Source organism: Hordeum vulgare, chromosome 3H (assembly GCF_904849725.1).
Source record: "Hordeum vulgare subsp. vulgare chromosome 3H, MorexV3_pseudomolecules_assembly, whole genome shotgun sequence".
Lineage (NCBI taxonomy): Eukaryota > Viridiplantae > Streptophyta > Magnoliopsida > Poales > Poaceae > Hordeum > Hordeum vulgare.
In genome coordinates, this window is record NC_058520.1 from 545,402,666 (window position 1) to 545,417,620 (window position 14,955).

The window sequence follows — 14,955 nt, forward strand, 5'->3', positions numbered from 1 at the left end:
TTAATCCTTAGAAGGGGAGCTAACTGTTAAGAACTGCTATGTTCAAAGAAGACCGATATCGTATTCCAAGAAAGAACAGTTCTGGCACACACACAAAAAAAAACAGTTCCATGTTGGGCTTTTACATGGGAAGTGACAAGCTACTAAACCTTTAGACCGACTGCTAATCAGGAATACACACAATGTTCTGTATTTAAGTAAACTCCCTCCTCACATGGAAGAAAGAATCTGCGGTACTAAGAACTAAGACTTGGAGACAGTTACAGAAACTTAGCTTCACTACCTTATCTCACAGTTTCATTACAGACTACAGCAGCAGCAAGAAAGCAGCAAGAAAGCAGCTTACCCAACAAGCAACTCAATGTGATCTTATGGAACAACAACAACAACAACCAAGCCTTTCAGTCCCAGACAAGTTGGGGTAGGCTAGAGTTGAAACCCATAAGATCTCGTAGCCAAGTCATGGCTCTGGAACGTGGATAGCTAACTTCCACGCACCCCTGTCCATGGCTAAGTCAATGTGATCTTATGTAACAAAGAGTAAAAATCATCTGTACAATGAAACCTTTAAATACAGATAAATGAGCATTGGTGGGCATTTTTTTATTGCATTTTCAGGTAGGTACAGCAACATAATTGCGGCCCATATCAAAAGCTAGCCTCAGATCTGAAGAAAACTAGATTACAGCGGGCTAACATTTTAGCCATTCCTGAGGAAAACTAGAACCAAGCATCATAATATAAAGTGGGTGTATGATATTCCTAGTTACTCACTGATGATATTCCCAGCATTGACTACTGAATACAAAGATTCCACTTCACCAACTAGGTATCAGTTCTCAGATAGTCTAATTTGGCACTGTTCCTCCTTTACAGTGCCAATTTATTGTCTCCCCAAAAAAAAAGCATGTCATTACATAGTGCCATCATCAACATTACCATCCAGCAGCACGAGTCGCCATTTTTGTTGTATATCTTTCTGTGCTATTGCAGATTATGTCATGCATATTGCGACAAGACCAAACATTATGTGAATTAAAACTGAAACGAAGTGTTAAAACTTATCAAAAGGAAACAAGTCCTTTCTCTTGGCTTTTTGGATGCAAATGCCCCAGTGTAAAATCTGTCAGATAAAGATACATGCATTGGTGCAAAACACGGCCTTTTTCAGAGATGCGGCTACTTTCTACCCATTTTCAGCTTAAAGCTTGGACATGCGTCTTTTATAAGCATAAAGAATAAAATCAATTAGAAAATAGAATCCAAGTAGAGATGACACCATTGCGCTATAGTTCAGGCAAGAGGATTACTGCACAGGTGCACAGCCTTTAGGAGCTGACAAGTTTCCAAACAACATCTCAATGAATATTTTTTCTGTTGTGAAACAAGTGTAGAAGTGAAGATATGAAAATGTTATGCAGCACTCTACGCTCGAGATGTGTCTAAGGTTGCTGTCATGCAAGGATATTGGTACATAAGTGCAAAAGAAGATTGGGTGCAACCTAACTACAGGAACTGCATAACTAGGAAATTTATGTCGAAGTGGTTATCACATGAATAGAAAATAGGACCATGTTTTTTTCTGATTTTAAAGGACAATGATATTTTTTTGATTTTAAAGGATAATGACCACGTCTGGTATATCATTGAAGACACTGCGATCAACCAATAAATATACATCATGGTACCGCATATCATTTTTTTTAGGAACGGTACATCATACCTTGGCTCTTAGCAAATTTGTAAGGACTTAAAAAACACACCGAACAATAAGTTGTTCAGCTTACAATATGCAAAGCAAAAAAGGTTCCTCCAACAACTACACATTATGTAAGAAGATCAAACATTATGTGGATTAAAACTGAAGAAAAAATGTCAAAACTTATAAAAAGAAAAAAGGTTTGTTCTCTCGGCTTTGATTGCAAATGCAGCACTATAAAAACTGTCAGATAAAGATATGTGCAGTGGCGCAACAGTGCATAATACGGCCTTTCTTGGAGATACGGCAACTTCCTACCCTTTTTAAGCTTAAAGCTTAGATATGCATCTTTTACAAGCATAAAGAATTGAATCCATAAGAAAATAATCCCTCCATCCCACAATATAAGACCGTTTCGCAAGCTAGCATAGCATGCAAAACGCTCTTATATTGTGGTACGCGGGGGGGGGGGGGGGGGGGGGGGGTAGAATCCAGGTAGAGATGATGCCATTGCGTTATAGTTTCAGGCAAAAGGATTACGGCACAGGTGCACGGCCTTTAGGAGCTGACAAGTTCCCAGACAACATCTCGATAAAAAGCTTTTCTCTGTTGGTAGAGGTATGAAAATGGTATGCAGCACGCTATCCTCAAGATATGTCTAAGGTTGCAGTCATGCAAGGATATTATTGTATCAGTGCAAAAGAAGATTGGGTGCAACCTACAGGAACTGCATAACTAGGAATTTTATTGTCAGCTATGTCGAAGTGGTTGTCACAAGAAAACAAAATAGGATCGTATTTCTTCTGGTTTTAAAGGATAACGATGGTGTCTGGTATTATCATTGATGACATTGTGATCGACAAATAAATATACACCTTGGTATCACATATATGGGCTCTTCAGAAAGTTGAAAAGTACTTTAGAAAAGCATCAAACAAATAAGTTGTTCAGCTTACAGTACGCAAAGTAAAAAGGTTCCTCAAACAACTACGCTTTAGTATACATATTACCCATGGAAGCTCTGAGAATCCTAGTTCAATAAGTGCAAAGTTACTTCGCATTTAGAGTCCAGCAAAACAAAGGGTAGTATAATTCGAAAGAATATACAAGAGCTCCTAAATAGCACATAGGACTAGGGTGAGTTTGCACAGGTTCAGGTGTTTAAGAGGTGTACAACACAGAAAAATATGTCTACATTGTTTCCCATTATGCTGGATTTATTCTGAAACAAATCCATGCAACGTCAAACTAGCTTCCTGTGTTTTCCGCCAAAAAATTATATAGCTTTCTATGGGTCAGGTTACATTCACTTCCTTCGAGCATTACCAATTACAATACGTGGCTGCGAGATTAACTGAAGCATGACAACTCTGAACATATTATGTCTTCCAAAGCAAGAAATGCTTAGCTCACAGCGTGATCATAGAGAACTATAAACTTTTGAAGCATGGTGCAAACTTGTGAATCACGTGTTGATTGGAGTGTAGAAGCAAACATTCATATCAGATTTGGCATTATGTTCAACAAAGTAATATAATTTGACTGAAAGAAACATAAACCGAAGTTCACCACAATGCCAGGTAATAGGTATACAGAGACTAATGGAGCAGACATAAGACACAACTCAGATCTCAGAGATAAATTATACAGCGAATCATGAAGTTACAGGTAGAGCTTCAAAGATGATCACGAAACGTTCATGTTACACACCAAATATGTCATAATGCGTAGGCCATAATTCACAAGCACCATAATAATTCATGTCTCTCAAGCAAATATATACATATACAGAGCAAACCACGAAATCACACTGCAACTTATTCCCACATTAACAGGAATTGAGAAGAACCAACTCACAGCGCATCCTCGCCCACGTGAAGCCCCATCAGTACTCTCGACGATACTCGCTGTAATCGTCCCTTGCGGCAGGAGCCACCTTCTCTGCCACCCTCTCTGCTGCCTTTTCCTCCTTATACTTCACACCTTCATCAATCGCAAGCGCCCCAACGCCCCCAGCAACTGCACCCACAGCAAGCCCAGTGCCTAATCCATACCTTTCGCTCGGAGGTGCCCCCTCAGTCCTTCCTCTTTGTTCATACTGCCCAGTCACAGCCTCAGTCCTTCCTTTTGGCTCATACTGCCCAGTCACACCTTCAGTCCTTCTCGGATCATACTGCCCAGTCACACCCTCAGTCCTTCCTCTTTGCTCATACTGCCTGCCGTACTCCACAGGTGCAGAGGGCCCTGTGGTGTACTCGTACTGAGATGGAGGCGGTGGCGGCGGCGCAGAGTAGTACCCACTAGGACGGTAGTACTGGTCTGAGCCGTACTGTGGCGGTGCCGAATAGGTGGGAGGCGGAGGGGCTGGGAAATAGTAGGGGGAGGAGGAAGGAGGCGGATACTGCGGCTCAGGAGGAGGAGGTGAGCGCTCGCGAAGGGCGACGCGGATGCGGAGCTTGCCCTGTGGGCGGCCGGAGGGGCGCAGGAGCGGGAGGGTGATGATCGGTGAGGCGGGGGAGTCGGAGCTAGGGTTAGGGCTAGCGGGGAAGAGGAGGTCGCGGAGAGGCGAGCGGGCGGAGCCGACGAGCGGCTTGGGCGAGTCGGATGGCTTGGAGTGGAACACGTCGAGGGAGAGGAGGAGCGAGGGGTCGTGCGGCGAGAGGTGGGGCGGGAGCTGGAGGACGATGCGCTCGTTCCACGCGGGCTTGCAGCCGCCGGCGTCGTCGGGGCGGGTGGCGGTGCGGCGGGAGGGATCTAGGTAGGCGACGGCGTAGGCGCGGAGATCGCCGCGGCGCCAGTTGACGTTCTTCAGGTGCTTGCCCGAGACGACGGTGACCTCCAGATCCATGGCCTTGGGGGGCGCCCCCGGCGGCGGGGGCATCGAAGGGGGCGGGGTCTGGTACTGCGGGTGGGGGTGCTGGTGCGGGGGGAGCGGGTGCTGCTGGAGCTGGTGCGGGTGGAGAGGGGACGGGGACGGGGACGGGGAAGCCATGGCGCGGGGAGCTCTGGCCTTCGCGCTTGCTGTGGGGGGTTGGTGATGAGTCGCTGATCTGATGACTCGCTGCTGAGGCGATCTGCTTGTTCAGAGCACCGTGACGTGACTTTTTTTTTTCGAGGCAACCTCGCATATTTTATATTTTATATACTCCCTCCGTTCGAAATTATTTGTCACATAAATGAATAAAAATGAATGTATCAAGAATTAAAATACATCTACATACATCTATTAATGACAAATATTTTCAGACGAAAGAAGTATTAAACAATAAAATGGAATACAGTTCCATACATATACTCCTATATGAAAACAATCAGAAATACCGGAACATGACAAGTGTTCAAAAAGTTTTATAGAAAAAAAAACTCACGCAAACTCATTGGAGTCCCTGCAAACAGCCAAATCTGAAACTGTTGTTATCATCAGCGTCGTCGAGACGTACATCGAGGAAAAAGGTCGAGAACCAACAAACCAAAATAGAGGCTAGCGTCGTAGCCTTGTAGGTGTTGTGAGCCGAAGACCGGACCTGCAGAACAGGCACTTGACGATGTAGTGCGTCAGTCGAGGATGTTCACCACACCAACCTGCATCCAGATCTGACACATCTCACCGTTATTGCCGGGGAAGAACACCAAATCCGTCATCGTCGGGCCACCAAACTTATACCCGCATCAATCTGTCCCACTTGTCGGCGCCACCAAGATAGGCGACAACCACCAGATAGAGGAAACATAGGGCCTACCTATCTAAACGAACAACAAACAGGCAAGCGAACCGTCTCAGCGGCGTCGTTGGAAAGAACGTCACTGCGGTAAGAAAGAGACCAATGCCATCTTATTCGACACAACACCAACCTCATCGAAATGGCGCTACTAGACAAAGACAAAGCCCTATACCTATGGACCAACAGAAAGAGGAATGGGAACCCACCCCCACCCTCTCCTCCAGCCGCCAGAGCAGCAGACGGAGGGGAGTGGAGATCACAGCCTCGCCGACGTTTGAAGGCGGGAAGGAACGATCGCCTTGACGTGATTTGGGCACAAAAATCTAGGAGTAATCTGCGGACCGGAGAATAGAGAACCCAAGTGGCATGTGTCTTTTTTTCTTGAGAAATCGACTAGCCTATGTCTAATGGGCCATTGGGCTTGGTTGCTTCTTTGAACGAGCCCGTTCCAAGGTAAAGAAGCCCTCACGAGAAAACAAAAGAGCAACATAATAATCTTTATTTTTCTCAAAACAAACAAACATAATAGGGAAAAGATTACATTCTATCGGCTGATCACGCGCGCCCGTCTGCCGGCTCCGTGGCCGTTCGATCATGTATTGATCAGACAGTCGACAGCGTCCCACGATTCGCCGAAGCCACTTTCGTTTTTCCTGCAGCTCACCTATTGTTTCAGGACAGTTTTCTGCAACTCACCTGTTGTTTCGGGATAGTTTGCCGAAGCCGCTTTCGTTTTTTCTGCAGCTCACCTATTGTTTCAGGAAAGTTTCTTGCAACTCACATGTTGTTTCAGGATAGTTTGCTGAAGCTGCTTTCGTTTTTCCTGCAGCTCACCTATTGTTTCAGGACAATTTTCTGCAACTCACCTGTTATTTCAGAATAGTTTGTCGAAACCACTTTTCATTTTTCCTGCAACTCACGTGTTATTTCCTAGCGTCGTTCGCCGCTAAGCCCGAGCTCCGGCCATGGCCATGGCCGCTGAGCTCCTGTTGGGGAACGTCGCATGGGAAACAAAAAATTTCCTACGTGCACGAAGACCTATCATGGTGATGTCCATCTACGAGAGGGGATGTGTGATCTACGTACCCTTGTAGACCGTACAGCAGAAGCGTTAGTGAACGCGGTTGATGTAGTGGAACGTCCTCACGTCCCTCGATCCGCCCTGCGAACCGTCCCGCGATCAGTCCCATGATCTAGTGCCGAACGGACGGCACCTCCGCGTTCAGCACACGTACAGCTCGACGATGATCTCGGCCTTCTTGATCCAGCAAGAGAGACGGAGAGGTAGATGAGTTCTCCGGCAGCGTGACGGCGCTCCGAAGGTTGGTGGTGATCTAATCTCAGCAGGGCTCCGCCCGAGCTCCGCAGAAACGCGATCTAGAGGAAAAACTGTGGAGGTATGTGGTCGGGCTACCGTAGAAAAGTCGTCTCAAATCAGCCCTAAAACCTCCGTATATATAGGGGGAAGAGGGGGAGCCTTGCCTTGGGGCTCAAGAGGCCCCAAGGGGGTCGGCCGAGCCAAGGGGGGAAGGTCTCCCCTTCCAAACCGAATCCAACTTGGTTTGGAAGGTGGAGTCCTTCTTCCCTTTCCCACCTCCTCCTTTTTTTTTCTCTTTGATTTTCTTCCTATGGCGCATAGGGCCTTCTTGGGCTGTCCCACCAGCCCACTAAGGGCTGGTGCGCCACCCCCAAGGCCTATGGGCTTCCCCGAGGTGGGTTGCCCCCCCGGTGAACATCCGGAACCCATTCGTCATTCCCGGTACATTCCCGGTAACTCCGAAAACCTTCCGGTAATCAATTGAGGTCATCCTATATATCAATCTTCGTTTCCGGACCATTCCGGAAACCCTCGTGACGTCTGTGATCTCATCCGGGACTCCGAACAACATTCGGTAACCAACCATATAACTCAAATACGCATAAAACAACGTCGAACCTTAAGTGTGCAGACCCTGCGGGTTCGAGAACTATGTAGACATGACCCGAGAGACTCCTCGGTCAATATCCAATAGCGGGACCTGGATGCCCATATTGGATCCTACATATTCTACGAAGATCTTATCGTTTGAACCTCAGTGCCAAGGATTCATATAATCCCGTATGTCATTCCCTTTGTCCTTCGGTATGTTACTTGCCCGAGATTCGATCGTTAGTATCCGCATACCTATTTCAATCTCGTTTACCGGCAAGTCTCTTTACTCGTTCCGTAATACAAGATCCCGCAACTTACACTAAGTCACATTGCTTGCAAGGCTTGTGTGTGATGTTGTATTACCGAGTGGGCCCCGAGATACCTCTCCGTCACACAGAGTGACAAATCCCAGTCTCGATCCATACTAACTCAACTAACACCTTCGGAGATACCTGTAAAGCATCTTTATAGCCACCCAGTTACGTTGTGACGTTTGATATACACAAAGTATTCCTCCGGTGTCAGTGAGTTATATGATCTCATGGTCATAGGAACAAATACTTGACACGCAGAAAACAGTAGCAACAAAATGACACGATCAACATGCTACGTCTATTAGTTTGGGTCTAATCCATCACATGATTCTCCTAATGATGTGATCCCGTTATCAAGTAACAACACTTGCCTATGGCCAGGAAACCTTGGCCATCTTTGATCAACGAGCTAGTCAACTAGAGGCTTGCTAGGGACAGTGTTTTGTCTATGTATCCACACAAGTATTGTGTTTCCAATCAATACAATTATAGCATGGATAATAAACGATTATCATGAACAAAGAAATATAATAATAACTAATTTATTATTGCCTCTAGGGCATATTTCCAACAGCTCCCAGCTCTTGAGCTTCTCCGCTCGTCGCAGTAGCCTCATCGCATTTGCCGCACTTCCCTGAGCCTGTAGCTGCCTCCAGCTCCTCCCCTCGTTGCCCCTAGTGACAGGCCCGACCTAGCCGAGCTCCGGCCGCCGACTCTAGCGTCGTTGCCGTCGTCTCCGGCCATCCCTCAGACCCCGAGGACCCCCATCCGATGCGGATGAGTAGGGGCTACGCCCCAGTGGCCTCAGGTGCCGCCCCCGTGCCCGGCAACGCGTTCTCCACCACGACAAGAGACGTTGTTTTAAAAATTGTTTCCACAACGCATCCGTTGTTTCTGCAACTAGACCGTTGCTTCAGGAATTAATTGGTCGGGGGAAACGACTAAGCTGCGTGCTAGCAGGTAGATCGTACGGCTACGAGCGCGTACATCGGACGGTCATTCGGATGGCAGGTGTTTAGTATGGATCTGCCGATGGACGCCTAGCTGTTCCCAACATAATAACCTTTCTTTTTCTCAAAACTAACAAAAATAATAACCTTTCTTTTTCTCAAAACAAACAAACATAATAACCTTTCTTTTTCTCAAAACTAACAAAAATAATAACCTTTCTTTTTCTCAAAACAAACAAACATAATAACCTTTCTTCCTCATAATTGTCAGTGATAAAAAATAATTGCCACTGAATCAAGGAATCAGATGGATGAGAAACAAGAAGGAACGGAATCTTGTGTCTGCGCAATTGAAATCATGTGATGAACGGAGGACCATGGGATTTTCGTTGAGCGGTAATAGTTATGGAGGAATATGATGGCCTATCTAATTTCAAGGATTATAAATTGGATCGGATCCCTGTGTGGGCTCAGATTATGGGTATCCTTGAGGCTGGCCATAGTGAAGAGTATCATATAGTAGTATCATGCATATGATATTATTATATGATACTACACTTATAGTGCATAGTATCATAAACTAGTATCATAGATGACCTCATTTACTGATATGCATGACACATAGTAGCATAGCATTTAATATATTATGGTATCTACCTATGTTACTCTAACCCTCTCTCTCTTCTTTAATTGTCTGTTACATTAACATATTTGCTATTTCCAAGTGCTAAGATATGGAGATGGATGCTAGAGGTCTTGATGGAGCGATCATACCTACGGCACGGAAACGCCTCATTGCACAGGATGGAACTGTTGCATCGTCACCTGTGGTTCCCTCCCAAACTCCACCGGCGGGGTTTTCCAATGACAAGGTACATCTGTTGGAGAACATTGCTACATATTTAGTGGACAAATCTTTGCTCGGTTCTCCACAGAAAATTCACGATAACAAGAGGTCGAGATTTGAGTCGAGCACTTCGGTTCGGAACACAAATGATTTTTCAGCGACTCCCCTCGAGGGTGATCGTCGGACACAATGAAAACAGTATGTTGAAACTGCCGCAGTATGGCCAGTAACGAGGCAGTATGGGCTCTTCTGGATATCCAAAAGCAGTGGGGGTGAGATGTGTTTTTTCTGACCGAAACACATTTGAATACAGCTAGGGTAAAAAATTTGATGAGGAAGCTAATTAGCTAAAGATGGATCATGTTGAGGTGGCGGAGAGTTTTGGTGCCATTGGAGGTCTCTTATTCCTATGGCGCAATCCTTGTGTAATAGAGGTCCTCGAAAATCAAAGAATTTTATTGATGTAATGGTGGGTGCTGCACCGGATGAAATCTGGAGATTCACTCGTTTCTACGGTGAGCCCAAATGGGAAGATAAATCTTTGACATGGGGTTATCTTGGGAGTCTATACCTTGAGGCTTCACTCCTTTGGGTCGTTGTAGGTGACTTTAGGCCTCCTTTGGTTCATAAGATAGAAATTTCATAGGAATAGCAAAGTCATAGGAAGTGAGATGACATGTCATTTAATGCATAGGATAGAAATTTTTTCATTGAGTCTAGGCTAATATATTTTTTCCTTTAAAATGTGAAGGATTGATTCATATCCTACATAGGAATAGGTATCTAATCCTACAAACCAAAGAGCTTCATAGGAATTTTTCCTTTAAAAAACATATCCTTTGATATTCCTACAAGATTCCTACGAACCAAAGGTTAATGAGATTTTATACTCCCATGGGAAGGAGGGTGGTGCTCTGAGACTAGTTCGTACGTTGCAAAAATTTCGAGACACTGTAGATGACTCTGAGCTGGATGGCATGAGCTTCATAGGAGAGCAATTCACTTGGAGGCGAAGGCGGATCAGGGAACGACTAGACCGAGCGGTCTCCAATGCGTGATTTCATGAACTATTCCCAAATGTGAGGATCATAAGTGCTCCACATTCGAAGTCTGGTCACCGGCCTGTAGTTCTGGAAACTGAGGGGGGGGGACAGACACCTTGCTTGAGAAAGGATAATTCCAACAACAGTTTGAGGCGCATTGGCTAAAGGATAAGGAGATGGTGGATAGGATGACTTATGGATGGTCGCAAACCTCGAGTAGCTTGTCTTTCGCACAGCGAACAACAACGGTTCATCAAGAACTCCATCACTGGGATAGAAAGGTGTTGAAACCACCATAGGGCCACCTTAAAAGGTAAAAGGAGGAGTTGGAATTGTTGCGATCGGACCCTCACATTGATGAGTCGGCAGATCGGCAACGACTTTTGTGTTCAAAGGGCTTGCGCAAACTGGCTCAAATTCGGCGACCGAAATACAAACTTTTTCAATAATTTTGCTTCGGCTAGAAAAAAGAGGAATTCTATAAGGAGACTCATGGATGCCAATGGTGATTGGAAAGAGGATAATGAGGCTATGAAGACCCTGATTGATAGCTACTTCTAGCTTTTGTTCACAGCTGAGGTGCATGTACCGAACCCGGAGGTGCTTGAAAAAGATAAAACCAAAGGTAACATCATACATGAAAGAGACACTTTTGGCACCTTATACTGAGGTGGAAGTGAAGAGAGTATTATTTAGTATTGGGGACCTAAAGGCTCCTAGGCCTGATGGTCTACATGCAATTTTTTACAAAAAAATGGCATCTGATTGGTGATGATCTAGTTGTGGAGGTCCTTAATGTTGTTAATAGTGGTGTCACTCTCTAGGGATGGAACACTACTACAATTGTTTTGATTCCAAAAGTTGATACACCTGAGGATGTTGCACAATTCAGACCAATAAGCCTCTGTAATTTTGTCTACAAAGTCATAGCGAAGATGTTGGCTGCTAGAGTTCAAATTTTCCTCGTGGTGGAACAATGATGTCCAGAAGGCAATTAAGGGGAAGAAAGATTGTTTCAGATGCCTATATTTGGATAGGAGTGCAAACAACATAGAGAAGTACAAGATGACAAAGAAGGCCGTAAATCATGTTGTGAGTGAAGCAAGGGGTCGGGCGTATGAGGACCTCTACCGACAGTTAGACACGAAGGAATGCAAAATGGACATCTATAAGATGACCAAGATCCAAGAGAGGAAGACGAGGGATGTTGACCAAATCAAGTGCATCAAGGATGGATCAGATCAACACCTGGTGAAGAACGAGGAGATTAAGCATAGATGGCACGAGTGCTTTGACAAGTTGTTCAATGGGGAGAGTGAGAGCTCTACCATTGAACTGGACGACTCCTTTGATGTTACTAGCAGTCGTTTTGTGCGGCGAATTCAAGAGTTGGAGGTCAAGGAGGCTTTAAAAAGGATGAAAGGAGGCAAGGCGATGGGCCGTGATTGTATCCCATTGAGGTGTGGAGAGGCCTCGGGAACATAGCGATAGTATGGCTAGCCAAACTTTTCAACCTCATTTTTCGGGCAAACAAGATGTCTGAAGAATGGAGACGGAGTATATCAGTACCACAAGGGGGATGTTCAAAGTTTTACTAATTACCATGGAATTAAACTGATGAGCCATACAATGAAGCTATGCGAGAGTCACTGATCACTGCTTAATAAGAATGGCAAGCGTAACCAAAATTCATTTTGGTTTCATGCCTCGGAGGTCGACCATGGAAGCCATTTTCCTCGTCCGGCAACTTATGAAGAGATATAGGGAGCAAAAAAAGGACCTGCATATAGTGTTCATTGACTTGGAGAAGGCCTATGATAAGATATCGCGAAATGTTATGTGGTGGGCCTTGGAGAAACACAAAGTTCTGCCAAAGTACATTACCCTCATCAAGGACATGTACGATAATGTCGTGACAAGTGTACAAACAAGTGATGGCGACACTGATGACTTCCCGATTAAGATAGGACTGCATCTGGGGCCAGCTTTGAGCCCTTAGCATTTTGTCTTGGTGATGGATGAGGTCACAAGGGATATACAAGGATATATCCCATGGTGTATGCTCTTTGCGGATGATGTGGTGCTAATCGATGATAGTCGAACGGGGGTTAATAGGAAGTTGGAGTTATGGAGACAAACCTTGGAATCGAAAGATTTTAGACTTAGTAGGACTAAAACCGGGTACATGAGGTGTGCTTTCAGTACTACTAGGCATGAGGAGGAGGAGGAGGATGTTAGCCTTGATGGGCAGGTGGTGCCTCGGAAGGACACCTTTCGATATTTTGGGTCAATGTTGCAGAAGGATGGGGATATCGATGAAGATGTGAACCATCAAATTAAAGCTGGATGGATGAAGTGGCACAAAGTTTCTGGCATTCTCATGACAAGAGAGTATCATAAAATCTAAAAGGCAAGTTCTATAGTACGACGGTTCAACCCGTAATGTTGTATGCCACCGAGTGTTGGCCGACTAAAAGGCGACATGTGCAACAGTTAGGTGTGGCGGTGTGATAGCCTAGCTTATTAGGAATGATAGACTACTCATATCAATAAAAAATTCCTTCTTTTTTGGGAGCCCATTCAAACGGAACGGCTTGGAGTAGTTCTAGGATAGGTGATCGACCGGAAAGTTGATCCTGGGTGCGCATGAGTGAGGACAAAGTACGCAGAAAAGACTAGTATTGATATGTGGGGCCAATCTAGATTCCGTCAGGAGTAACGACCGAGGGCGGGTGCGTCGGAGCGTTACAAGTTGGTATCAGAGCCGACCCTCGCGGTTACACGGATGTTTGTGGATAGGTGTGCGGTCATATTGCTCATGAAGTTTGCGACCCGTCATGGCACATAACATGGCACATGTACTGGACTGGATGCATAAACGTTTGTGCCAAGAGGGAACGCTTCTGTGGCCCGACGAGGACGTCGGTTCCTCTGAGTGGTGGTGTATGTGATAGCCTGGCTTATTAGGGATGATAGACTACTCATATCAATAAGGAATTCCTTTTTTTCGGGAGCCCATTCGAACAAAACTCCCAGGTTAAGCATGCTCGGCTTGGAGTAGTTTTAGGACGGGTGACCGACCGGGAAGTTGATCCCGGGTGCGCATGAGTTGGGGTAGCGCCGATTGAAGAGAAGCTTGTCCAACATCGTTTGAGATGGTTTGAACATATTCATCGCAAGCCTCCAAAAGACCGAGTGCATAGCGGACGGCTAAAGCATGCTGATAATATCAAAAAAAAAGGCTAGGGTAGACCAAACTTAACATGGGAAGAGTCCATAAAAAGAGATCTGAAGGACCGAAGCATCACCAAAGAACTAGCCATGGATAAGGACGCGTTGAAGCTTTCTATACATGTGCCAGAACCATGAGTTGGTAGTGAGATCTTATTGGTTTCACCCCTAGCCTACCCCCAACTTGTTTGGGACTAAAGGCTTTGTTATTGTTGTTGTTGTTGTTGTTGTTGTTGTACTCACTGTGTTTTTGTTCGAGGTCGTATGATTACAGATAGCGTAATTGTTTGCTTATGAATGTCTTCACGCTATGAAAAAGAAGAAGGGAAAAGTTGGAAACTGTGCGGTTAAGCTGGATATGCAAAGGCATATGACCGCGTGGATTGGGTCTTTCTAGAAGCTATGCTACTTAAACTTGTTTTTGATGTACAGTGGGTTCATCTCATCATGACATGTCTTACCTCACTTCAGTACAAAGTGAGTTTAACTCAAATGAGACATATGTGTTCTCCCTCATGAGAGGCTTGAGATAGGGCGACCCATTATCACCCTATCTATTCCTGTTATGCGTGGAAGGTTTACCGACACTGATTGCTCATGAAGAGGAGAATGGGCAGCTCAAGGAGGACTGTGTGTGTAGGGACTCCCCTTTTATTTTCCACTTATTATTTGTTGATGATTCGTTGATTTTAATTAGGGCAGATGCTATGAATGCTATTGCATTGAAGATGATATTGGATGACTATTGTGAGGACAGATGGTGAGTGCGGCAAAGTCCTTCACTTATTTCAGCCCCAATACAAAAGTGAAGGAGAAAGTGGATGTTTGTCGGATTTTGGATATTATGACGAAATCTCTCTGACAAATATTTGGGACTGCCTTATATGTTTGGTGTTGACCGTGTCGATTGCTTCAAACATCTCATAGAAAGAATTCATAAATTAGTCAATGGATAGAAAGAAAGGACTTTATCCTATGAAGGTAAGGAAGCTCTAAGTAAAGCGCTGGCTCAAGCCATCCCGACTTATGCGATGGGGATATTCAAATTTCTAAAGAAAATATGCAAGGGAATCAACGATGCCATATCACATTTCTGATGGAGTGACGAAGAAGACTAACATAAGATGCATTGGTTCGCGTGATGAAAAATGTGTGTTCCAAAGAATTGGAGGGGTATGGTGTTCTGTGACATACATAGTTTTAATTTGGCCATGTTAGCCAAAAAAGTGTTGGCGCC

The 14,955-nt window shown here is 45.0% G+C and overlaps 1 protein-coding gene across 1 annotated transcript; it reads right to left on the reverse strand.

Annotated features, from left to right (window-relative positions):
• Positions 1-3,312: 3,312 nt before the first annotated feature.
• On the reverse strand, positions 3,313-4,796 carry LOC123444866 (leucine-rich repeat extensin-like protein 3). Its single transcript, XM_045121733.1, has one exon. The coding sequence runs from the start codon at positions 4,689-4,691 to the stop codon at positions 3,585-3,587; it is 1,107 nt and encodes a 368-aa protein (XP_044977668.1). The 5' UTR covers positions 4,692-4,796; the 3' UTR covers positions 3,313-3,584.
• Positions 4,797-14,955: the final 10,159 nt, after the last annotated feature.

Bases quoted from the DNA above. Each gene is read 5' to 3' on its own strand.
- LOC123444866 (XM_045121733.1), bottom strand. From the start codon at position 4,691: ATGGCTTCCCCGTCCCCGTCCCCGTCCCCTCTCCACCCGCACCAGCTC.